Consider the following 25227-nt stretch of genomic DNA (forward strand, 5'->3'; position numbering starts at 1 on the left):
CTTATCAAGTAAAAAGTCAGTAATAATTTTGTTACAGCTTCTGAAAAGCATGATGAAACTGTAAAGCACAGAAAAATTTATCAAGCTGTCTGTATAGTTTTCTCTTTTATTAAGGAAGAAAAAAATCTTCATGATTCTGCTGAAAGATCATCTCACACTGCAGAGGTAGTCATGGAATGTCTCAGCTCTCCTTCCAGTGATGGATCCTCTCAGTCTTTCCATGCAGAAGACTATGTAAAGTCCTGTCATACAGCAGTCACAGCCTGGTGCAATAGTCATAATCGTTCGCTTGTGCCTGATGCAAAAGTTCTCAACTCTGGGTCCCCGTTATGTTATATACAAAGTTATCCTTCCTCTAATACATTAAAAACTACCAAAAAAATCTTTAGAGTGTCAAAGCTACAAAACAGATACATATAAAGTTTCTTTTGTCTGAAATATACACCTCCCAAGTTTTCATTTTCCAGAAAAGGCAGAGCCTACAAGTTACATATTGTGAAAGCCACTTTACAGGCGGCTTTATTTAGATGACCCAAGATGAATCAGTGCCATTATTGTTGTATAGCTGTGAAACAGATCATTATAGTTAAACTCATTACATTTCTTCAATATAAAGTTCCCAGTGACTATGCGATCACATCCAATTTCTCCATTTCCAAAAAAGCCAAATAAAGGAACACTAGGAAAAAACTTTCTAAATGCATCAGCCTCCACATTCTTCTTGGCTCTGTAATACTGAGAGCCCCTGCCGACGCATGCAAACATGAAACCGATGGTGTTCTGCTCCGGAATGTTCGCTGCCTTGAGGCGCTGCATGACAGCGTCAGCAGCCTTCTCGTCACTGACATCCTCGTTGAGAAGCACTGTGGCACCCTGGACTTGGTGTCCACTAAATGACAGTCCGACCACACCCGTGGCATCAATGTCCAGGGGGCTCCTAGGAAATGAAATGAGAAAAGTGGCGACGTGTCATGAAACACAATTCAGGTTTACAGTGTACAAGAAAAGAAAACTCCTCCCAATTCTCACTGGTTGAGAAGTGCCGCCTTAATTTACGGTTAGTCTGAGGTGCTCTCTCCCCAATCAGAGGTAAGGTAGAAAGGGTTAAAAATGAAACTACTGAAATTAATACAATGAAAGAACGCAGAAGGCAGATCTGTGGAGAAGAAAGCAATTATTTCTTCAGTCATAGATACAAAGGGGCCAATGCATCACCACAAAGATTTCTAAAATCCAGCCTGAGCTTTAGAGGGGCACAGAGCATCCTCACTTTACCCTCTTCCTTAAAAAGGAACCTTACAACTTTACTCATATATACAATGCCGAAGCTTTTGGCATTATTTACAGCTTCAGTACCTTTTTATCCCCTACCTCAGGTTGTCAAATTTTAAAAGAGGTGTATAAATATTCACTCATGGAGGATAATTTTATTAGAACCCATAATTCCAGAAGTTTTAGCTCTCTTCTATTTGGTCCATAAAGAAACAGGTTACATTGCTATGTCTTATTTATTGCTTTGAACCAATAATTTAGTTTAATCTGAAGGGAAAAATCATGCATTTTGTTTCTATCTACCTGGCATTTTTTAAAATGAAATACTTTATGGTTACTATAGAAAATATAAACAGTGTTAATAAAGTTGTTAACACCCACTGGGGGAAACCAAGCAAGTACCTTTTTTTATCAGGCTTAGCAACATCTGAGTCCGGGAACAAGCAGGATTCCCTGGGTTAATAAGAAACTGAGACTTAAAAGGCTTAAGCAGTAAGTCCCTTAAGGCTAACCAGTGGCAAAACCAGTTTCTGAGGGGCAGAATCCATCTTCTGAAGTCTGCTGCTGCTCCTTTAACTTTATTACATTTCCTCTTTGGTGTACAATGGCAACAGGTGTCTCCTGCCTAAAAGAATTAGTCATCTTTTTTTTAGAGGGAGAGGGGTTTATATCTGGACACCATTAAAATGAAGCACTGATACACTCAGTGACTTCCCTTACTCAATGACACAGTGTAAAGACCACACTAATGGGTCACATAAAAGGTAATGATTGCTGGAGGGTATAATTCCCCATATTAGGTATAAAGGGTATATTATATACAGGCAGCCATTCTAAACGAACTGGCCAGCATCTCAGATGTTACATGTCTGAATGGGTTGGCATTTCAAAGATAAACTAAGTTAAATCACCATTGTCCCATCCATATATAATTTAAAAGTAAAAGACAATAAGGAAGATTAAACAAGAGGGGAAATAGCCCACAGACAGCTACCAAGAATCAGGTATACTTTTGCATGAAATCCAGTGCTCAGAGTTCAGTGCACTTGGCTTTCCTCCCTTCTTCCTCAAGTTCCAGGAAACTCAACCTAGGATCTGCTTTCCCTGACCTGTCGGTGCTGACAACCAGGATGGAGATTATGACTAGGATGATTTAAATTGCTCTTAAAGATACTGATCTCTAACAGTCGGTCTCCATGTCACTGCTCTAGGATCCAAATACTAAAAATGAATACATAAAGAAAGAACGAGGTTTGCAGGAAATATTTGGGGTCAGGAGGAATGTTTCATTTTCTTCCTTTTGGGAACAGCTGGTATTTATGTCCACTTAATTAGCTGAAACTCAAAATACTACATACTTTCATTGGAAATGGAAAAGTAGTAATGGTTCAAGATAGAAGAGCAAATATTTTTATCTTTGAAAACAGACGCCTTAGTAATAAAATCAAAGAGATATCATTTTTGAACTTGAAAAAGCCTTTCAAAAGATCTAGTATTGTATTTCCCAAAATGTGTTCCAAGTAATATTGCTTATACATGGAATCTGAAAAAATGGTACAAATGAACTGATTTACAAAACAGAAATAGTCATAGATGTAGAAAACAAACAGGGTTATCAAGGGGGAAGGGGGGGTATAAACTGGGAGGCTGGGATTGACATATACACACTACTATATATAAAATAGATAACTATATAGCACAGGGAACCGTGTTCAATACTCTAATGGCCTAAATGGGACTAGAATCTTAAAAGAGTGGATATATGTATAACTGATTCACTTTGCTTATACCTGAAACTAACACAACATTGTAAATCAACTATACTCCAACAAAAAAATTTTTTTTAATCTAATACAATATTTTAAAAAATGTGTGCTGAATAATACCAGTAGGCCTGCAAGATGCTTTACATACAAAAGGTTCTGTGGCCAAATGTATTTAAGAACTGCCACAAGTAACAGTATTACCCCTCCCTCTAAAAGATCCAAAGTACTGAGCACAGTACTAGAGGCTCCAAGAAGTTTTACCACAAAGCTGTGCTACTGAACCACACATTTCCTTTCGAGGAGAACAGAACCAGAGAGGAAGTGATATGCGGCAGTTACAGAGTGATGGAGCCATCAAGGAAACGCAATAAACAATGCTGAAAGTCAATTTTAAGGAGAGTGTAAGTCCAACTAAGAATAAATTCCTAAAAGGATAACATATATAAGTTTTGTTCTTCAAAGACAAGCAGAATCACGTTGTGTAAGCCCTTCAACCTATGTCTATTGCAAAATGGAATGAACTATTAGCAATCCTTTAAACATGATTTTTTAAAAAACCCAAAGTAATGTAAAGCTGAGAACATAACCCATCACATGCAGAAGTCAAAAGCACATCAAACATACTTTTCAGAAGTCAGTGATGTCAGGTTGTCCACCTGGCCTCCAGCCAAGATGACATTCATATCACTGAAAGTGCTGACGACTCGCTGCAGATAATTACTGGCTCCCACCTTACAGCAGTTATAGCCAAATACAAGGACCACACGAAGCTCAGGGTTATCTAAAAGACCTGCAGAAAAACGAAGAGTGACAATTTTAAAGAGAGTCTTTGAAAGAAATCCTTAAAAAGGAATTGTGAATTATTTTTCAAAATGAAATGTTATTGCTAATATCTTATATGCCTAATTAAGTGCAACTTAGCGCTTAAGCTGTCAAGTCTTCCATTTTTTTTGCAAGCTCTGCTGCTGCTAAGTCACTTCAGTTGTGTCCGACTCTGTGTGACCCCACAGACGGCAGCCCACCAGGCTCCCGCGTCCCTGGGATTCTCCAGGCAAGAACAGTGGAGTGGGTTGCCATTTCCTTCTCCAGTGCATGAAAGTGAAAAGTGAAAGTGAAGTCGCTCAGTCGTGTCCAACTCTTCACAACCACATGGACTGCAGCCTACCAGGCTCCTCCGTCCGTGGGATTTTCCAGGCAAGAGTACTGGAGTGGGGTGCCATTGCCTTCTCCATTGCAAGCTCTAACAATACTCAAAACCTTTGATATAATTAATTGTTACCCATTAAGAAAATTAAATGGCTATTTGAAAATAATATAGGCTACATTCAACACAAATAAGGAAGTAGCTGTGTAACTGAGCAGTACTCCTTGGGTGGGCCTGGGTACAAGCCATCTCCACTCAGGCCACCACTGGCATGGGAGGAAACACTGGTTTACAGAACAGAGTTAGATGCAGTGGGAATTTAAACGTCCAGAGAAAATGAGACGCCACTAACCACCTGTAGAGGGTTGACTGTGATCTCCCCACCACATTCCCAGGAACGAAGAATGTGACCTAACTTGGGAAAAGGGTCTTTGCAGATGTGATTAAGGATCTTGAGATGCGATCATTGGGACTGTCCAGGCAGGCCCTAAATACTACACAGGTATCCTTACTAGGGAAACAGACAGAAGAGGCAACGTGACCTCAGAAGCAGGGACTGAAATGATGCAACCATAAGGAACGTCAGTGGCACCAGAAGGAGGAAGAGAACAGAGATCCCCGCCCCCGGAGCCGCCAGAGGAAGCAGCTCCACCAACACCCTGACTGCAGCCTTCTGGCCTTCTGTACTGTGACAGAATAAACGGTGCTGTAAGCCACTGAAGTTTGTGGTCATTTGTTACAGCAGCCTTAGGAAACCAAAACACCATTAAAATACAGGCCTTATCCACATATTCCAGGAGAGAGAAGGTGGATTAACCATGGGAAACTCATTCCAAAGCAGGGAAATACTCAATTCTGGAGCCCTTCTGGGATGTAATTCTGGAATGAAAAGCAGCTGCCACTAGAGGGCAGCACAGGCTGGTCAGGGGGCAGGCAGGACACACACATCCCCGACAAGCTCCCAGGCTTGCTTTGTGCCTCTGGCACCCTGTTCATAGACCATCATCAATTTAAACGCTGACAAACAGGTGGCTCTGGGGCAGGAAAAAGGAAAAAAAAAACACCTGACCCCCATTCGAGTCTCCACTGACTCAGCCACATGACTTCCATCTTCACAGGGTAAAGGCTGCCTGAAGTAAAGCTCATTCAAGCAAACTGGGGTGGGGTGGAGGTGAATGACCAGTTCCTAACACGAAGTAATGACTTCTCTAGGGAGACTGCCTCTGGTCCATTTCTAATTCTCTCCACAGCACATCACTGCTTTGGAGAGTAAGAAAGTGAAAGTGAAGTCGCTTGGTTGTGCTGCGACCCCATGGACTGTAGCCTGCTAGCGTCCTCCAACCATGGGTTTTCCTGGGCAAGAATACCTGAGTGGGTTGCCATTTCCTTCTCCAGGGGATCTTCCCAACCCAGGGATCGAACCTGGTCCCCTGCACTGCAGGCAGGCTCTTTACTGTCTGAGCCACCAGGGAAACCCACATTGCAGGGGGAGTAAGAAGAATATTAGTAAAACGCAGTACTTTCAAGACACCATATACCCCAAACCATTACTAAAGGCTCTTTATCTCCACACAGACCAGGCCAGCAAAATTTCAGAAAAAAAAAAATTTTTTTCCCCAGAATGACTATTTAGAGTTAGAAGAGGCCTGTGGGGTCAACAGTGTAGTCTTATTTTACAAATAAGGGCTGCTAATCTCAAGAAAGTGACTGGCCCAGGACATCTTAGCAGACTAGACCCACATCTCTTGACTCTCAGTTTTAAGTTTTAGAAACCTAAAGACTTCTAATCTCTCCCCTTCCTACTGTTTTCTAAGCTCTAGACTCTTTTACAGTTGCCGACTAGGCACCACCCTCATTCAGCCAATGCATACCCAGTGCTTTCAACGTCTTCCTCCAGTGGTCTTGTTCTATAGCAGACCACGCAAACACACACTAATTTAGAAACCAGACTAACTTCCCTCCACCCAACTTAGAGAACAAGTCCACTGTAGCCCGGGCTGGCTGCCTGTCAAGGCAGACAGGTCTCTATCATATACCGGAAGGAAGGTTCAAACGCCACGCCACTCAAAATTGAGAGGTCTAAGATAAATGAGCCTGAGAAGATGACCACCCAGCTCATTTTGAGGTAAATCCTGGCACTGCCTTCAGTCCTGCCTCTGGTGAAACAAGGGGGTCCTCTACTCGGTACAAGTGTCTCAGAACTTTCAAGTTCAAGAAAGCAGGCTAGCCATCTTCCCAGCTCTGCTGTTTGCTGGGCAGACGACACACTCAACCAGTGATCTCCAGTTCCACTCCTGGAAATCCAGCGAGAGACGGAAGTCAGCAGACTGAGTGCCTGAAGGGCACGTGGGCCACCCATTCCTTTGGCAGCCCTAAACACTGTTCGATTGCACACATCGCTCAGTGACCAGACCTCATTGGTTTGGATCCTCCCACTGTTATTTTAAGGAATCAGAGTTGGGGTGATGCCACTGGTATTCATAGAGACATGTACAAAACAGCTTGAAAAACTCAACGTATTTACTGAAAGGGCATATGGATCCACTAGAATTTATCACAGTTCTCGGAAGACTGGGTAGAGTTCTACTCTGTCCTGGCTCGGCAAACCTGCACCTCAGGTACTAGCCATGGCCCTGGCCGCCCTATGCCCCTCCTACACGTGAGCCTCAGCTGAGAATTCCTCCACCGATCGTCTACATATCTCTTTTGTAAGCTGCCTTAAATTCATGTTCAAATAAGGCAGAATATAAATTCATTACAGATATGATCAAGCTGGAAGGTTAAAAGGAAAAAACTAAAATCTAGACACCAAGACCAGCATCAGATTCAGGAAAGCCTACTATGAAGAACTATTCCAAAGATTGGCCAGAACTGCCTGAAAAAACTTTAGGTCTGTGTTCAGATTTCTATTCTTTTTAGAGAAACCTCTCTCTGAAGACAGCTCTTTTATGAACTACTTGAAAGTGATATAATCTAAATGCATGTAGAATATCCATAATTACTTTAAGTAGGTACGCAACAAGCAACAAAGATTTATTGTATAGCACAGGGAACAATGCCCTGGTAGCTCAGCTGGTAAAGAATCCGCCTGCAATTCGGAAGACCCCAGTTCAATTCCTGGGTCAGGAAGATCCCTTGGAGAAGGGAGAGGCTACCCACTCCAGTCTTCTTGGGCTTCTCCGGTGGCTCAGCTGGTAAAGAATCCGCCTGCACTGCGGGAGACCTGGGTTCGATCCCTGGGTTGGGAAGATCCCCTGGAGAAGGGAATGGCTGCTGGGAGGGACATGCTGGCATCACGTCAGTGTCAACCATGAATAAGCAGCATCGGCTGCTGAACCTTCTTCCCCTCCGCCTCCAATTACTGTGCCAGCTCCTGTTTCTTCAATCACCATTAAATTACCTGGTGTTCCCAAATTTCCATCTGTGGTTGAGACCATTCTCTTGAGCTTCAGACCCACGTATTAACTGTCGAATCAATGTTCTTATCTCAGATTCAACGTGTTCAACCCAGAGCTGGTAATCTGGCTCTTCTGACCTCTGTCCCGTCTATTCCGCTCCTCAGCGCGCCCACCATGGCAGAAACTCGGGTAACAACACTGTCACCATCCTCATTCTCAACTCCCAGCATTTAAATCCGTCACCTCAACTCGATTCCACCTCGAAACTTCATCGTGAATCCATCCATGTCTCCACAACGCCACCTGCCACAACCACAACAGCCTCTCTTGCGTCCCTCCAAACTGATCACACCACAGCCAGAGGGGCAGTTTCAGAAGACTTAGCTGGCCGTGTCCCTCCTCTGCCTCGAGTCCTGGCTTGCCGCTGCCCTTATGTATGTAAAAATCCTTAGTGTGTCCCTGCAAGGCAGAGCCGGCCCCAGCCTGCCTCCTGGCTCACACCACACTCCCCCACCTTCCATCTCACCGTTCTCCAGACACACTGGAATTCCTTACATTTCATGAATGAGCCAGTGGCTGCACAGCAGTCCCGAAGGTGAGCTGCCAGGCCCTTTCTATTTCCTGTCCTTTGATCTGTTTTTGTCAATAACCTGGAAAGAAGGCACAATACTTCTACGATCCTCTTCCTGACTCCACATGTGAGGGACCCCTGCCCACTCCAGTTCACTTGTCCTCCGGGCTCTGACCAAATGTCACTTTCCCAAGACCCCAGGGTGGATTAGGTCCCGTGCTTATGTTTCCCAGCACTTCTGTGCGTCCACTCGGTAACACTCACACATCGGTGTACTGCATTCAAAGTCGGCCTGGCCTGCTGAACCGGGAGCCCCAGGAGGCACGTCCACAGCCCCGCACATGCAGGGCTGGCAGAGGATCTGCACACGAAGAGTTTCCAATGAACCAACACTGGCTTTTACGGAACATGCGTATTTCTGCTTTCACTTCAAAAGAATCAAGTGCTGGCCCATCTACACGTGTATATCTATATATTTCTTTTTCATTCCAGAGACTATTTTTTAACACGGGGTAGATACCATACAGATCTCAGAACAACCTGTGTCTCTTTAGGGTTTCACTTGTGGTTCAATCGGTAAGGAATCTGGCTGCAATGCAGGAGATCGGAGTTTGATCCCAGGTGGGGAAGACCCCCTGGAGAAGGAAATGGCAACCCACTCCAGTATTCTTGCCTGGGAAATTCCATGGACCGAGGAGCCTGGTGGGCTACAGTCCATGGGGTCACGAGAGTCGGACACAACTTAGCGACTAAACCACAACCACCACACCTCTTTTAAAAAACATGCCATTTTTGTAAGTTCTTCAAAAAGAACGTAACCAGGGTGTGTGGCCACGTGTGTGTGTATTATATATATGTATGCTGCTGCTAAGTCGCTTCAGTCGTGTCCAACTCTGTGCGACCCCATAGACGGCAGCCCACCAGGCTCCCCCGTCCGTGCGATTCTCCAAGCAAGAACACTGGAGTGGGTTGCCATTTCCTTCTCCAATGCATGAAAGTGAAAAGTGAAAGTGAAGTCGCTCAGTCGTGTCCGACTCTTCTCGACCCCATGGACTGCAGCCTACCAGGCTCCTCCATCCATGGGATTTTCCAGGCAAGAGTACTGGAATGGGGTGCCATTGCCTTCTCCTATATATATATGTATATTTATACATATAAAGTAATATGTCCTGGGAGGCTGGGTCTGATTATGACACACCCTATGTACAAGGTCTAGAAGGACTAACCTCATGCGAGGTCCCTGCCCACAGAGACACTGCCCATCTCACAGGAGGCTGAGGGGGCTTTGTTTATTCACCACAGGCTTTCCACACACCACCTTCTACTCAGAGCAGCCAAGTCTACAATGCAAGGGAACACAGCCCAGGTGCCAAATCTGGCCCCCTGCCTTTGCATAGAAAGTTTTACTGGAACAAAGCTGATTTTTGGTGTACTGTCTACAGCTGCTTCTGTGCTCCAATGGCAGAGCTGAATAGATGCCACTAGGCTGCGTGACTGGCTAAGCCTGAAACAGTCACTACCTGGCCTTTAGAGAAAGTGTGCTGAGCCTGTGGGACACTTCCAGGAACGGGGTGCTATCCACAGCCACAGAACATGGCTGATGAGCTGCTCCAGGTGTCTGTCTCAGGGCTGCAGGCTGGGGCTCTGTGGAGAAGGGGTGCCCACATCCCAGCCTCCAACCACTCCCTCCCTGCCCACCTCAAATGCCTCCATCTTCCTGTCTACATACAAGGCAACAGTCCAAACAGAGAAGTATGGAAAACAGTACGGGAAAGAATAGAGATTAGCATCTCAATCTAGGCAAAGCCTGTTTCCAGAAGGTCATGAACAGGATGAAAACAATGCCTTGGAATAAGTCAAAACTGTTGACAGCAAACAGTTCAGGGAAAGGACACCAATAAAATCATGTCACAGAGCAGAAAAATGTGGGACTCTTTCCTGTCAGATTTCTGATTCCTGTACTTAGAACCACAATGCAAACAAGGTCTAACACAAACCTAATAACTATTTGATTATAAAATAGATGGTTACTCCCACTCAAGATTTTGAGTCTTTCTTATAAATGGACAAAACTAGGCCTCTAGCTTCAAGCAGTGCTACCACGAAGACCTCAACCATGGATCCCCAGGCTGCTTTAAAACAGAAGAGAGAATGCCCAGGAGGCACCATACTCACTTCTGGACAAAAAAAAAAAAAAAAAAAAAGAGCACACAAGAAGAAACCACAGGACCTTTAGCAAAAGCACCAAGTCAAAGGCCAAACAAGCTCCCCCAACAAGTTAACCCCAATCAGTTCACCTGCAGAGGTAGATGAAAGGCCTTAGCACTGCTTTGCTCGAATAGTCAGTTTAATGCTTACTATATTAAATTGAGCTTTCTCATTAGTGCTTAGAAACTGAGCCAACCCTTTTTATCAACTCTCATGCATGACCTGTCTACATCAGCCAAGTCTCCTGCCTGGTATTTCCTAGTAAACCTTTGTCTGATAGACTTTGCTTTAACTTATACTATCTCTAAAACTTATCAAATTCATCACACTTATTTCTTTCTAATTAGTCGATATTGAACTAACCTGTATCTTCTAGTTTTTTTTAAACAAATGCTTATTACTATCACAAAAAAGAAATAAAACCTTAAACTTTTCAGCTTCAAAAAACAAAATAGGACAAAATGATAAGAAAATATTCAAAGAGGAAGAAGTCCTTCAAAATTCAGAATTAAATACAAGTGAGTTTTTATCAATGGAGTATTTGTGGAAAATTCATCTCTAGTTCTCTCAGGTTTTAATGTAAGTAAAATAACTTAAAAAGTGGATCTATTCTATCAAAAATATTGCACCAGCCTCTGTTAATCACTAGTTTGAACTGTCCACATCTGCAGTAACTTGTACTTAATTCAGACTCTCAGGAACAAACAAAATCAATCAACAATATGGGCAACTAATGGTAACATAACAACTTACCTACTTCAGTGAGTTGATGCCTTTCTAGTGTTAATTTCTTTGGATCCTTAATAAAATGAAAGGGCTTTATTTTTATTCCATCAATTTGAGGAAATAATAGAGCAAAACCAGATTCTCCAATTTCTATTTCCTGAGGTCGATTGCTACGTGATCCTATTGGTGTCACTAGGAAAGAAGTTAAACCATTTTGTGAACAAATTCAACGAAGACAGACGTTTCACCTCATATAAATTACGCAGCCACACCTAGGTAACTGTGGCTTAGTTTACTAACATGATCAATAAGATAACAGGCCACTACCCAAGTAAAAGTTTCTCAGCTTTCACATTTTTAGGAGTATAAGGTCATGATGCGGATAATTTACTTTCAAACTGTTTAGAAAGAAATGTTTTCATAAACACAGAAAAAGCACATGTTTTTCACAATGGTGATCTACATGAAGGCATATGGGTGTTTATTGTACTATTCTATTATTCTACCACCTTTTCTATAGATTTGAAGTTTTTCCAAATAAAAAGTTGGGGAGGTAGTAATTATAACTTCACAGCAATTCTACTTCCAAAAAATTTATCACCAATGGCTGTTTTAGAAATAGTTACTAATTGTAGCCTAAGAAAAAGGAATCCAATCAGCTGTCGTGGTGGAAGTGTTGTTGTGACAGGTGTGGAACTGGCTCAAAGAAAGCACTCAGCTGTAGGGGAACAAGAGTCAACGGGCAGGGTGGAGTGGGTCCAGGTCCCGCATAAAGGGAGCTGGAATGATACTCTCCCCAAATCAAGATAACACGGGAGCTCAGGGAGAAGGATGCGCAGTGCTCTGAGCGTGAGAGGAAGGCTTCAGGTGGACTGCCCGCCCTACTATGGGGTTGCGGAGGCAGGAGTGTCACCCGGGCCTGCCTGCCCTCTCCTGTCCTGATCCCCGACTCAAATTTTAGAGTTTCCACCTGGCCGTACTTTGAGGAAGTCATAGCGGGCAGCATGACTGCCTGCACAGAGGCCCCACAAAATTATGTAAGAACTCAAAGCTGCTTCTATAGAAGCATTTGATAATAACTAATAATAGATAACTAGATCACTCATTTAAGGAAAAATTAAGAGTTACAATCAGTCACTGCCATCATTTTTTCAATCCAATGAGAAACAAAATTTGTGATGAAGGGGCTGATATAATAATATAGGAGAGGAGGTAATTGCACAAGACAGTCCCCATCAACCATGTATTTACCCCTACTTGCCTGTAAGCACTTGAAATCCTTTGTACTTCCTTGCACAGGACTTACTATCCAATCAAAAGTCTTTCAGTGAAGATTAAAAATGCCAATTATGGAGTACTACTGAGTGCAACAAAGTAAAGGATCATAGCTAACATTTACTCACTGCTCACTACACGCGTCTATTCTAAATACTGCACATGTGCAATTCACTGACTGCTCAAACTCTCTGGGAAAGGTACTGTCAATCACCCCCATGTCAGAGAGGGGGAAACTGAAGCTCCATGAGGTCAGCGAACTCGCTCAAAGTCATGCAGACACTAGAGTGGTACAACTGGGGTTTCCACCCGGGGATCGGAACCACTGGACCGCGATGGCCTCAACAGGCTCTCACTCCCGCACGAGCTAGAGAACAGTCAAAAATAATCAAAAGCGGCAAAAATTCACCAGGAGCAAACCTAGAAAAAAAACCTTCACGCTATAAGCTTCAAATAGTGGCAGCCAAGGAGAGAAAGAGAAGTGTCTGAGGCAGGTCGAAGGCAGCTCCTGTCCAGGCCAACCTCACCCCCACCCACCAGAAACAGTTCTGGCTGAACTGCCAGAAGTGAGAATTCTCACTAATACTTTATAATTTGTAGAGAGGAAGAATAGGATCTTTGTCTTCCTCTGAATGGCTACTGGGAAGATATGAATTATTAATACACACAGCTTATATGGACAAGCCTGAGATTTGAAATATTACCCACAATAACCTAAGGAACATGAATGTAAGTCAAATATAACTTGGAGGTATATCAGGCCAACTTTATTGTACTTTGGATGGCCAAAAACATAAATCTGCTTTAAGCTACAAATAACCCACCGATCCATAGGACCCCATATTAATGAAAGGCAGGAAATCAAGTTGGTATCCTCTCACCTACAATTCCTGGGGTCACAATCCCAAGGACTTGGCATTGTTTTGGGAAGAGCTTCTCAAGGGCAAAGGCTGCTTCCACAGTAGTTCTTTTCCTGGCTGCAGGAATACAGAAGATGATCCAGGTCATCCATTTAAGGTCAAATTTGATGAGGAAAATAAAAGCAAATATCAAGTAAAGTTTAAGTCACTTTACACTAGAACACATTACAAGGACATCTAAAAGCTTTGATTAAAAACAAAAGTCGTGTTTTGTTGTTGTTGTTGTGAGTCCCTGTTTTATATGTTAAATTCTAAATCTGACCTTCAGCATTGCCAGTTTGTCTTTTCCAGTTGTTCACATACTGCTTTTGCCTCAATGACATCAGCAGTAGCAGCTGAATTTCAGATTTACTATTCTTTCTGTTAAGCTGATATGAAATCATGACTTTTCTAGAGCACAGTCATCTGGAATCAAATCACATAATGATAATCCACTGAGTCTTAACTCTGGGGTCAGTGTGCCCATCATGGGACACAGTCTGCTTCTTCACTTAGGAGGCCAAGAAGAATGCACAGCACTGCCAGAGAATGACCGTTTGGTAAATGCTCATCCAACACAATGAAAGGCTTGAACGGCTAAAGACAGACACTCTGTTTTAATAGTAAAAAACAAATGCCTGCACGTGCAAGTATTTCAAAACGAGAAAACACCTTTCCAAAGAACTTGTGTCAATTGTACCACAAGGTTTAGAATCTCTGGACAGAATCTCTGAATCTTTAGCCTGCAAGGTTTGCAATCTCTGAAGCAAACAGTTCCTCAAAAGTTCAGACACTATATTCATGCATTCTTCAGGGAGCAGGCCCAGAGCCTCAGAAAGTCAGTAACTCTCAGGATGAAAACAGTACTTAGCTCCAAACAGAGGTACATAAGGAAGCAAACGAATCCCAAACTTTCTCCTTTGATGCTTACCTCTCTTATGGCCACGACACTCCTCCAGATTAATGAAATTTTCTGAATCAGCCATGTAAAGAACTGTCTGGGGTAATATATGGACATTCTGCAAAGGAAAAAAGAAAAAAAAAAACAGAATTTGTCACACAAGTTTACAAATGCTTTTGTGGAGCTTTCAAGTTCTGCCCTGACCCAAACTGCTGCTGCCCTGCCTTTCTTCCGGTCAGTGCTGGTGTTTTGCGTCCATCTACTCATTCATTTTTCACTTACGTTCTTTCATTTTCAGTTCATTCATTTGTTGAACATATAGTATTTCTTCCGGTCACATTCATTCCAGCCTGACTGAAGAAGTTCACTTTCACAACAGTTTAAGGTCTTAGACAAAAACATTAAGTACCAGCAAAAGATTCCACTGGCTTTATGTGAACAGGTATCACAGCAATAGAAACATCTCAGCAACAGAGGAAAGGTTTACAGACCTGTATCACTCCTCTTTTCTTTGCCCAATTAAATAATCTAGGCCTTCATTTCTGGCTTGCTAACTAGTTTCCTACAGGAATCTCTCGCTCACCATTATCTGGACAAGCTCACTTCTGTATTTATCCTTCTGCAGCTTTCTTCCTTTTGCTGAAGATTGTTTTTCTCCTAAGAAAGAGCTAAGTGCCACACTCCATAAAACCTTTCCTAGACTTCCTAAGGACCTCTGCCCTCATATGTGACACCCCTGACATCCCAGTCATTCCTACTTGTGCCTTATCTCTTACAAGGGACAGCTCTAAGCCCTTACAACCTGGGCTTATCCAGACTCATGTTTTCCACCAAAATACATATAACAGACAAGTGGCAAAACAGCTCAACTGAATGAAAAGGGTGAACATAGTTTTCCTCCTAAACTGGTTACTTTCAGATTTTCACTATCAAAATGGAAGGAAGAAGATAGCATTCAGCAAAGCCTTAATAGTAGTTAAAAGAAAAAGAAATGCTGATCTGGGAAAGTTAGGTTGTTTTGGAGCAGATTCCATATAGACAAACTCAGAAAAGATACTGAGACAATGATGACCCTGTAGCGGCCTCAGGGCTGGATAATAAACTATGGGTCTAGTTTCCGTGGTCCACAAGACATCTTCAAAGAACATAATTTGGGCGAGTAGGGGGCAAGATAACAGTAATAAGACCTTCAGCCCACATCCTACCACAGACACTCCAAATTTACAATTATTTACAGAGGAACTACTGATGGGAACAACCTCAAGACTAATGGAAAAAAAGTTCCTCAGCTGAAGACTTACGGCAGCAATCCCCATGAGAAGGCAGAAGGGGGAAACTGGAGTAGACCACACCCTGAACAGGCAACCTACAAATGTGAGGGTAATCACAACTGCAGAGGCTGTCCCCAGGGAGTAAGGGATCCGAGCTCCACACTGGACCCCCAGCCCATGGGTCCTAAAGCCAGGCAGATGAGGCCCTAGAACCTCTGGCTCCGAAGGCCAGGAAGGCTTGTGTACAGAAGAGCCAGAGGGCTGGAGGAAACAGACTCTATTCACAAAGGGTGTACACAAAATCTCACATGCTCTGAGTCCAAGCGCAGAGGCAGTAATTTGAAAGGAGGCAGGGTCAGATCTTGCAGAGCCTCCCGGAAAAGCAGGAGGCAACGGGGACTCTCCCCTAGGGACAGAGATGCTAGCAGCAGCCATTCTGGGGAGTGTGTTCTACCAGGAGGACCCTGATGCCGCTAGCACCACTGTGGAGTCCCTCCTCCAGCCTATGAGTGCCATAGGCTTACCTACCTACCAGCCCTGGTCCTCCCTTGGCCACAAAGCCAACCTCACTGGAAGCCAACCCCACCCGCCAGCAGCCGGCAGCCTCCACGTGAGCTCCTGGCAGCCAACCGGGCTTGAGGGCCAGCCCTGCCTACCAGCACACCCACAGCAGTCAGCTCTGCCACAGGAGATGAACCCTCGCAGCCCGCATTAGGGGTACTCCTAGAGGATACAGCTCTGGTGATCAGAGAGAACTGTGCTTCTGGGCCCCCAGGACATCTCCTGCTTCTCCAAGATCACGAAGCATAACTGATCTATCTGATATAAAGAAATAAAAACAGAAAATCAGGAAAAATGAGGTGACAGAGGAGTATGTTCCAAACGAAGGAACAAAACAAAATCCCAGAGGGAGAACCAAGTGAGATGAGATGAGCAATCTGACAGAGTTCACGGTAACGGCCATCAAGATGCGCAATGAACTCAGGAAAAGAATGGATGAGCACAGTGAGGAGCTTAAGAGTGACTCATAAGGAACCATCAGGTCTGAGAAATGCAGTAGCTGAAATAAATTTAGCTACACTAGAAGGAATCAACAGTTGATGAGACGATACAGAGAAACGGATGAGTGAAGTAAAAGAGTAGAAACATCTCAAGCTGAAAAGAAAAAGAAAAAAAATCTTAAATGACAGTAGTTTAAAAAATCTCTGGGATAACATCAAGTGTACTAACATTCACATTATAGGAATCCCAGAAGTTGAGGAGAGAGAAAGTGACAAGAGAAGTTACTGGAAGAATAATAGCTAAAAACTTCCCTAACCTGGGGAAGGAATATCCAGATCCAGAAAGCACAGATCCCAAACAAGAAGAATTCAAAGAGGTCCACACCAAGGCACATTATAATTCAAAAGGCAAAACTTAAAGCAAGACTCTTAAAAGCAGCAAGAGAAAAACAACTAGTTATGTACAACGGAACTCCCATAACGTGGTCAGTTGACTTTGCAGGGCAGAAGGGAGCAGCAAAATATGTTCGATGTGATGAAAGGAAAAAACCCACCATCAGGAGTAGTCTATTCTGCAAGGCTATCATTCAGATTTGAAAGAGCAATAAAGAGTTTCACAGACAAGCAAACCTGAGTTCAGCACCTCTAAGTAGAATTTACAAGAAATGTTTAAGAGACTTCTCTAAACACCTCACCTGGAAATATAAACATCTAGAAGGAAGGTTAAAAGACAAAAGTAAAGTAAAATCATCAATATCCACAAAAAGTTGTTAAGGGATACAGAAACCAAAAAAAGGGAAACTATGATGTCAAAAATAATAAAGGCTGGGGGTGGATGCAGGTTAGTTTGAATGTGTTCAAACTTAAGAATCACCACCTTAAAATAATCACACACACAGAGGACAAAGGAATCCAAACTTAACACTAAAGACAGTCATGACATCACAAGGGAAGCAAGCAAAAGAAGGGAAAAAGGAACTACATCAACAATCAGAAAACAGTACACAGGAATAAGCACATACTTAATCTATTATTACTTTCAATGTAAATGAACTAAATGCTCCAATCAAAACACACAGACTGGCTGAATGGGTAAAAAAAAATAAGACCCATATATATGCTGCCTACAAGAAACTCACTTCAGATCTAAAGACGTACACTGAGAGTAATGGGATGGAAAAAAAGTGTTCCATGGAAATGGATATGAAAAGCACTACTTTGATAAAGAGATTGATACAACAAGATATGATAATTGTAAACATATATGCAGCCAAAAAGAGAACACCTAAATACATAAAGCAAACAGAAACAAAGGGAGAAAGTGCCAGTAACATCACAATAGTTGGGAACTTTAACACCCCACTTATATCAATGAACAGATTATCCAGAGAGAAAATCAATAGGAAACACTGGCTTTGAACAATACATTAGGACACATAGACGCAACAGATTTAACATATAGAACATTCCATCCAAAAGCAGCAGAATACACATTATTTTCAAGTGTACATGGAACATTCTCAAGGATAGATGATATGCTTGGCCACAGAACAAGTCTCAATAAATTAAGAAGTCAGAAATCATATCAAGAATCTTTTCTGACCACAAGACTATGAGACTAGACATTAACCACAACAAAACAAAACAAAACACTGGTAGGCCAAAAATGCAACTAAGTAACCAATGGGCAACTGAAGAAATCAAATACCTGCTGACAAATGAAAATGTAAACACTACCCAAAATCTGTGGAATGCAGCAAAAGTGGTTCTAAGAGATAAGTGTACAGCAATGCAAGCCTACCTCAGAATACAACAAAAATCACAATTTAAAAACCTAATCTTACACCTAAATGAACTAGAAAAAGAACACAAAAAACCCAAAGTTAGTCAAAAAATCATAGAGCTTAGAGCAGAAATAAATGAAATAGAGACAGTAAAATAATAAAAAAGATCAAAGAAACTAAGAGCTGGTTCTGTGAAGATGAAACTGAAAAACTAGCCAGACTCATCAAGAAAAAGAGCCCAAATCAATAAAACAAAATGAACAAGGAGATATTACAACTGACCCCAGAGAAATACAAAAAGATTCAAAGAGATTACTATGAGCAACTATATGCCAACAAGATAAACACCTAGAAGAAAGGGATAAGCTTCTAGCAACACATAATCTCGCAAGAGTGAATCAGAATGAAACAGAAAATATGAACAAACCAATTACTGACAATGAAACTGAATCAGAAATTTAAAAACTCCCAACAGACAAAAGCTCAGGACCATAGAGCTTCACCAGTGAATTCTATACCAAACTTGTAGAGTTAACATCTACCCTACACAAATTATTCCCTAAAAATGAAGAGGAAGAACGGCTTCCAAACTCATGACATATACCCTGTACCAAAACCAGATAAAGACACCACAAAAAAGGAAAATTACAAGCTAATATCCCTGATGAACAAAGATTCAAAACTTCTTAAAAAAAATCAGCACATCAAATTCAATAATACATTAAAAGAGTCATGCACATGATCAAGTGAAATTTATCCCAGGGATGCAAGGATAGTTCAGTGTATGCAAATCAGTCCATGTAATACACCACATTAACAAAACGAAGAATAAATACCTGATCATCTCAATAAATGCAGAAAATTTTTTGACAATACTCAGTATCCATTTATGAAAATAACTGCACAAACTGGAGACAGAGGGAACACACATCTACATATAGGACAAAAATCACAGCTAAAATCACACTCAACAGTGCAAAGCTGAAAGAAAACATTTCATAACATAAGGAAAAAGACAAAGATGCCCACTCTTGCCACTTACTCTCAACACAGTATTTCAAGTTCTAGCCATGGCAATGGAACAAGAAAAAGAAACAAAAGGATACAAATTTGAAAGGAAAAAGTAAAACTGTCACTGTCTGCTGATAACATACTACTACATATAGAAAACCCTAAAGACACTACCAAAAAAACTATTATAGCTATTAAATGAATTCAGTAAAGTTGCAGGATCCAAAATTAATATACAGAAATTGGTTGTGTTTCTATACGCTAACAATGAACTATCAGAAAGAGAAACAAAGAAAATAATCCCCAAAGAATAAAATAACTAGGAGTAAAATAACCAAGATTTAAAGGACCTACACTCAGAAAATCTTAAGACACTGATGAAAGAAACTGAAGATGACACAAATGAACAATATACTGTGGTCATCAAATGGAAGAATACCGTGAAAACGACCATATGCCCCAGGGTAATCTATACATTCAGTGCAATCCCCACTAAAATACCAATGACATTTCCAGAAAACCACAACAAATAACCCTAAAATTTGTTTTGATTACTGTAATATCATTTGAAATCATGGAACATGATACCTCCAGCCTTGCTCTTTTTTCTCAAGGTTGTTTTGGCTATTCAGGGTCTTTTGTGTTTCCATACAGATTTTAGAGGCTAAAATCAGAACTATCTCATTTGACCAGCAATTCTACCTCTGGGTATTTTTCTGAAGGAAAAAAAAAAAAAACTATTTTGATAAGATATATGCTGTAAAGAGCAATATTGCATAGGAACTTGGAATGTTAGATCCATGAATCAAGGCAAATTGGAAGTGGTCAAACAGGAGATGGTAGGAGTGAACATTGACATTTTAGGAATCAGTAAACTCAAATGGACTGGAATGTGTGAATTTAACTCAGATGACCATTGTATCTACTACTGTGGGCAAGAATCCCTTAGAAGAAATGGAATAGCCATCACAGTCAACAAAAGAGTCTGAAATGCAGTACTTGGATGCAATCTCAAAAATGAGAGAATGATCTCTGTTCATTCCCAAGGCAAACCATTCAATATCACAGTAATCCAAGTCTATGCCCCAACCAGTAATGCTGAAGAAGCTGAAGATGAATGGTTCTATGAAGACCTACAAGACCTTCTAGAACTAACACCCAAAAAAGATGTCCTTTTCATTATAGGGGACTGGAATGCAAAAGTAGGGGGTCAAGAAATACCTGTAGTAACAGGCAAATTTGGCCTTGGTGTACGGAATGAAGCAGGGCAAAGGCGAATAGTTTTCCACTATAACGCACTGGTCATAGCAAACACCCTCTTCCAACAACACGAGAGAACACTCTACACATAGACCTCACCAGATGGTCAATGCTGAAATGAGACTGATTATATTCTTTGCAGCCAAAGATGGAGACGCTCTATACAGTCAGCACAAACAAGACCAGGAGTTGACTGTGGCTCAGATCATGAACTCCTTATTGGAAAATTCAGACTGCAATTGAAGAAAGTACAGAAAACCACTACACCATTCAGGTATGACCTAAATCAAATCCCTTATGATTATACAGTGGAAGCGACAAATAGATTCAAGGGATGAGACCTGATAGACAGAGTGTCTGAAGAACTATGGATGGAGATTCATGACACTGTACAGGAGGCAGGGATCAAGACCATCCCCCCGAAAAAGAAACGCAAAGAGGCAAAATGGTTGTCTGAGGAGGCCTTACAAATAGCTGTGAATAGAAAAGAAGTGAAAGGCAAAGCAGAAAAGGAAAGATATACCCATGTGAATGCAGAGTTCCAACGAATAGCAAGGAGAGATAAGAAAGCCTTCCTCAGCAATCAATGCAAAGAAATAGAGGAAAACAATAGAATGGGAAAGACTAGAGATTGCTTCAAGAAAATGAGAGATACCAAGGGAACATTTCTCACAAAGATGGGACACAATAAAGGGTAGAAATGGTATGGACCTAAAAGAAGCAGAAGATATTAAGAAGAGGTGGCAAAACTACACAGAAGAACTATACAAAAAAGATCTTCACAACCCAGATAATTACAATGGTGTGATCACCAACCTAGAGTCAGACATTCTGGAATGTGAAGTCAAGTGGGCCTTAGGAACCATCACTATGAACAAAGCTAGTGGAGGTGATGGAATTCCAGTAGAGCTATCTCAAATCCTGAAAGATGATGCTGTCAAAGTGCTGCACTCAATATGCCAGCAAATTTGGAAAACTCAGCAGTGGCCACAGGACTGGAAAAGGTCAGGCAATGCCAAAGAATGCTCAAACTACTGCACAATTGCACTCATCTCACACAGTAGCAAAGTAATGCTCAAAATTCTTCAAGCCAGGCTTCAACAGTACATGAACCGTGAACTAGCAGATGTTCAAGCTAGATTTAGAAAAGGCAGAGGAACCAGAGATCAAATTGCCAACATCTGCTGGATCACGGAAAAAGCAAGAGTGTTCCAGAAGAATATCTACTTCTGCTTTATTGACTATGCCAAAGCCTTTGACTGTGTGGACCACAACAAACTCTGGAAAATTCTAAGAGATGGGAATACCAGACCACCTGACCTGCCTCTTGAAAATCTATATGAAGATCAGGAAGCAACAGTTAGAACTGAACATCGAACAACAGACTGGTTCCAAATAGGGAAAGGAATACGTCAAGGCTGTATATTGTCACCCTGCTTATTTAACTTCTATGCAGAGTACATCATGAGAAACACTGGGCTGGATGAAGCACAAGCTGAAATCAAGATTGCCGGGAGAAATATCAATAATCTCAGATATGCAGATGATACCACCCTTATGGCAGAAAGTGAAGAAATAAAGAGCCCCTTGATGAAAGCGAAAGAGGAGAGTGAAAAATTTGGCTTAAAGCTCAACATTGAGAAAACTAAGATCATGGCATCTGGTCCCATCACTTCATGGCAAATAGATGGGGAAACAGTGGGAATTGTGACAGACTTTATTTTCCTGGGCTCCAAAATCACTGCAGATGGTGACTGCAACCATGAAATTAAAAGACCTTTGCTCCTTGGAAGGAAAGTTATGACCCACCTAGACAGCATATGAAAAAGCAGAGATATTACTTTGCCAACAAAGGTCCATCTAGTCAAAGCTTTAGTTTTTCCCGTAGTCATGTATGAATGTGAGAATTGGACTATAAAGAAAGCTGAGCATCGAAGAATTGATACTTTTGAACTGTGGTGTTGGAGAAGACTCTAGAGAGTCCCTTGGACTTGGAGATCCAACCAGTCCATCCTAAAAGAAATCAGTCCTGAACATTCATTGGAAGGTCTGATGCTGAAGCTGAAACTCTAATACTTTGGCCACCTGATGCAAAGAACTGACTCATTAGAAAAGACCCTGATGCTGGGAAAGACTGAAGGTGGGAGGAGAAGGGGACTACAGAGGATGAGACATTTGGATGGCACCACCAACTGAATGGGCATGAGTTTGAGTAAACTCCAGAAGTTAGCGACGGACAGGGAGGCCTGGCGTGCTGCAGTCCATGGGGTCGCAAAGAATGGGATAGGACTGAGTGACTGCCTGAACTGAACTGATGCCCTGCAGCGTTATTTACAATAGCCAAGATATGGAAGCAACCGAGGTGCTCACAAAGAGATGAATGGATAAAAATGTGGTACACTTATACCTAGACAGCATATTAAAAAGTAGAGACAGCACTTTGCCAACAAAGATCTGTATAGTCAAAGCTATGGTTTTTCAGGTAGTCATGTACCCATGTGAGGACTGGACCATAAGGAAAGCTGAGTGCAGAAAAACTGATGCTTTCAAATTGCGGCGCTGGAGAAGTCCAAATTCCTTGCACTGCAGAGATCAAACCCATCGATCCTAAAGGAAATTAACCCTGAAGATTCACTGGAAGGCCTGAGGCTGAAGCTGAATCTCCACCTCTTTGGCCACCTGATGTGCGAGGCCTATTAACTGGAAAAGATCCTGATGCTGGGAAAGACTGAAGGCAAAAGAAGGGAGCAGCAGAGGATGAGTTGGTTAGATACCATCATCGACTCAATGGCACTTTGAATAAACTGTGGGAGTTGGTGATGGACAGGGAGGCCTGGCATGCTGCAGTCCATGGGGTCGCAGAGTCGGACACGACTGAGCACCTGAACTGAATTGAAAATGCCCAGTTTGTGGAGAATGGTCAAAGAAACCATGGCACATCCTTACAATATGCAGTCATTAAAATTGGTATTTATAAAGTCTTCATGCCCCGAGAAAATTTTCCCTAAATTACAGAATAGCATCACCAACTCAATGGACATGAGTTTGAATAAACTCCGGAGTTCGGGATGGACAGGGAGGCCTGGCGTGCCTGAACTGAAAGCTGTGCTTAACTCTGCGACTCCATGGACTGTGGCCCGCCAGTCTATCCATGGGATTCTCGAGGCAAGAACTGGAGTGGGCAGTTGCCATTTCCTCCTCCAAGGGATCTTCTCAACCCAGGGATCAAACCCAGGTCTCCCGCATTGCAGGTGGTCAACTTGTCTTGAGCCACCAGGGAAGTCAGACCGTATACGAATTGTTTTATAGTATTTAATCTCAACGACTGACCCACCAACCTTGCAAAGGACTGTACGCGGCACCCCTTACTTGCCTCAAGCTCCTCGGCTACCACGCGGACCAGGCAATGCTGCGCGAGATGGCAGGGATCCGCCGAGAGCGCGGAGATCCAGGTCACACTCCGATGAGTCCGCAACACCCTGCGCACACACTCCCTCCATAAGCGGCACACGCTGGGGACGCACACGCACAAAGGCCTGTGAACGGACGTTCACCTCCCTTTCTCCCGCAGCTCTGTACAGACCTCCCTCCGCTCACCACCACCCATAACCTCAACAGCAGGAGATCGCTACGGGATCCCAAGTCCCCGGGACGGCGAGGCGTGTAGCACCGGTTCGGAGGCAGAGCTAAGGGCGGAGAGAACCGTAGGGGGAAACGGGCTCCTCTGGGAAGGGTCCCCGGAGCACTACGGCAGGTAGCACTGGGCTATGGGAGCGCCACCTGGGGACACGGGGTCCGGAGCCGGGGTCAGCCCTAGGTCCCGACGGTATCCGCCCACCCGCCAGCCCAGGCAAGCCCGAGGCAAGTCCCGAGGTCAGCTTCCCGCCGCCTCTGCCCTCACCCGGCCACCCGCAGCAACGCCTTAGCGGGCAGGAAGGTGAAGACACGCTCCACCACCTCCGCTAGGTTACTCAGCACGAAGGTGCTTCGCGGGTCTGCGGAGGAGGAGCCGCAGCAATCGCCGCCGCCGCCGCCGCCCACCCGCTCCATGCCTCACCAACCCCACCAACCCCACCGGGAAACAGTACGGCGGCTCGGAGGGAGCGGCTTAGACAGGGCCCCCGGCGCACTGAGCAGGCGCGCGCGCCACTTCCGGCCGATCCGGGGAGGCGGAACTGCTGCGGGGAAACCCACGTGACTCCAGGCTAATACGTTTCCGGCGCTGGCCTGGGACGGCAGGCAGGTGTTTGGAAGGGGAGCTTGGCGGACTTAGTAGTCCATCGGGGTAGCAGAGTCGGACAGGACTGAGCGACTAAGCACAGCACACACACAGTCACGCGTCCTGTAATTCTTCTGGGACTTTCCCGGAGGCTTCACGCAGTCAAACCAGATCCACCTCATCCTGTGGCGCTCACTGCCCTTGTAGCCTCATTTCCAAGTCTTTCATGAATTCTTGGAGTCAGGCTAGAGAGTATTGTATCAGTCTTTACAGTCCCAATGTCAGTTAACAACAGCATGAGTCTGATTTTTGAACAGATAGCATATGCTTTTAAAAGTGTGAAAATACCTTCAACACCGTGTAGCCCCAAGTTCTGAACCTGTAAATCAGCTTACAGAGTACCTACCATTGCTGTGAAACCACGCCCCAAACATTAGTTCCCTGCCTATAGCATCAGATTCACCTGGGCAATAGCTTGGCGCGTTCTTGGTCCCCACCGCAGTCTTACTGTGCGGGCTGGG

General features: G+C 43.2%; 1 protein-coding gene across 1 annotated transcript; it reads right to left on the minus strand.

Moving 5' to 3' along the window:
• Positions 1 to 88: 88 nt before the first annotated feature.
• Positions 89 to 24635, minus strand: FBXO22 (F-box protein 22). The gene is made up of 7 exons (XM_040257327.1): positions 24389 to 24635; positions 23861 to 23999; positions 14191 to 14278; positions 13242 to 13337; positions 11113 to 11277; positions 3663 to 3828; positions 89 to 937 (listed from the first exon to the last, which is right to left on the minus strand). Exons 1-7 carry the CDS (start codon positions 24535 to 24537, stop codon positions 520 to 522), a joined length of 1221 nt encoding a protein of 406 aa, XP_040113261.1. The 5' UTR covers positions 24538 to 24635; the 3' UTR covers positions 89 to 519.
• Between the last annotated feature and the right edge of the window lie 592 nt (positions 24636 to 25227).

This window comes from Oryx dammah, unplaced genomic scaffold (genome assembly GCF_014754425.2).
Source record: "Oryx dammah isolate SB20612 unplaced genomic scaffold, SCBI_Odam_1.1 HiC_scaffold_16, whole genome shotgun sequence".
NCBI lineage: Eukaryota > Metazoa > Chordata > Mammalia > Artiodactyla > Bovidae > Oryx > Oryx dammah.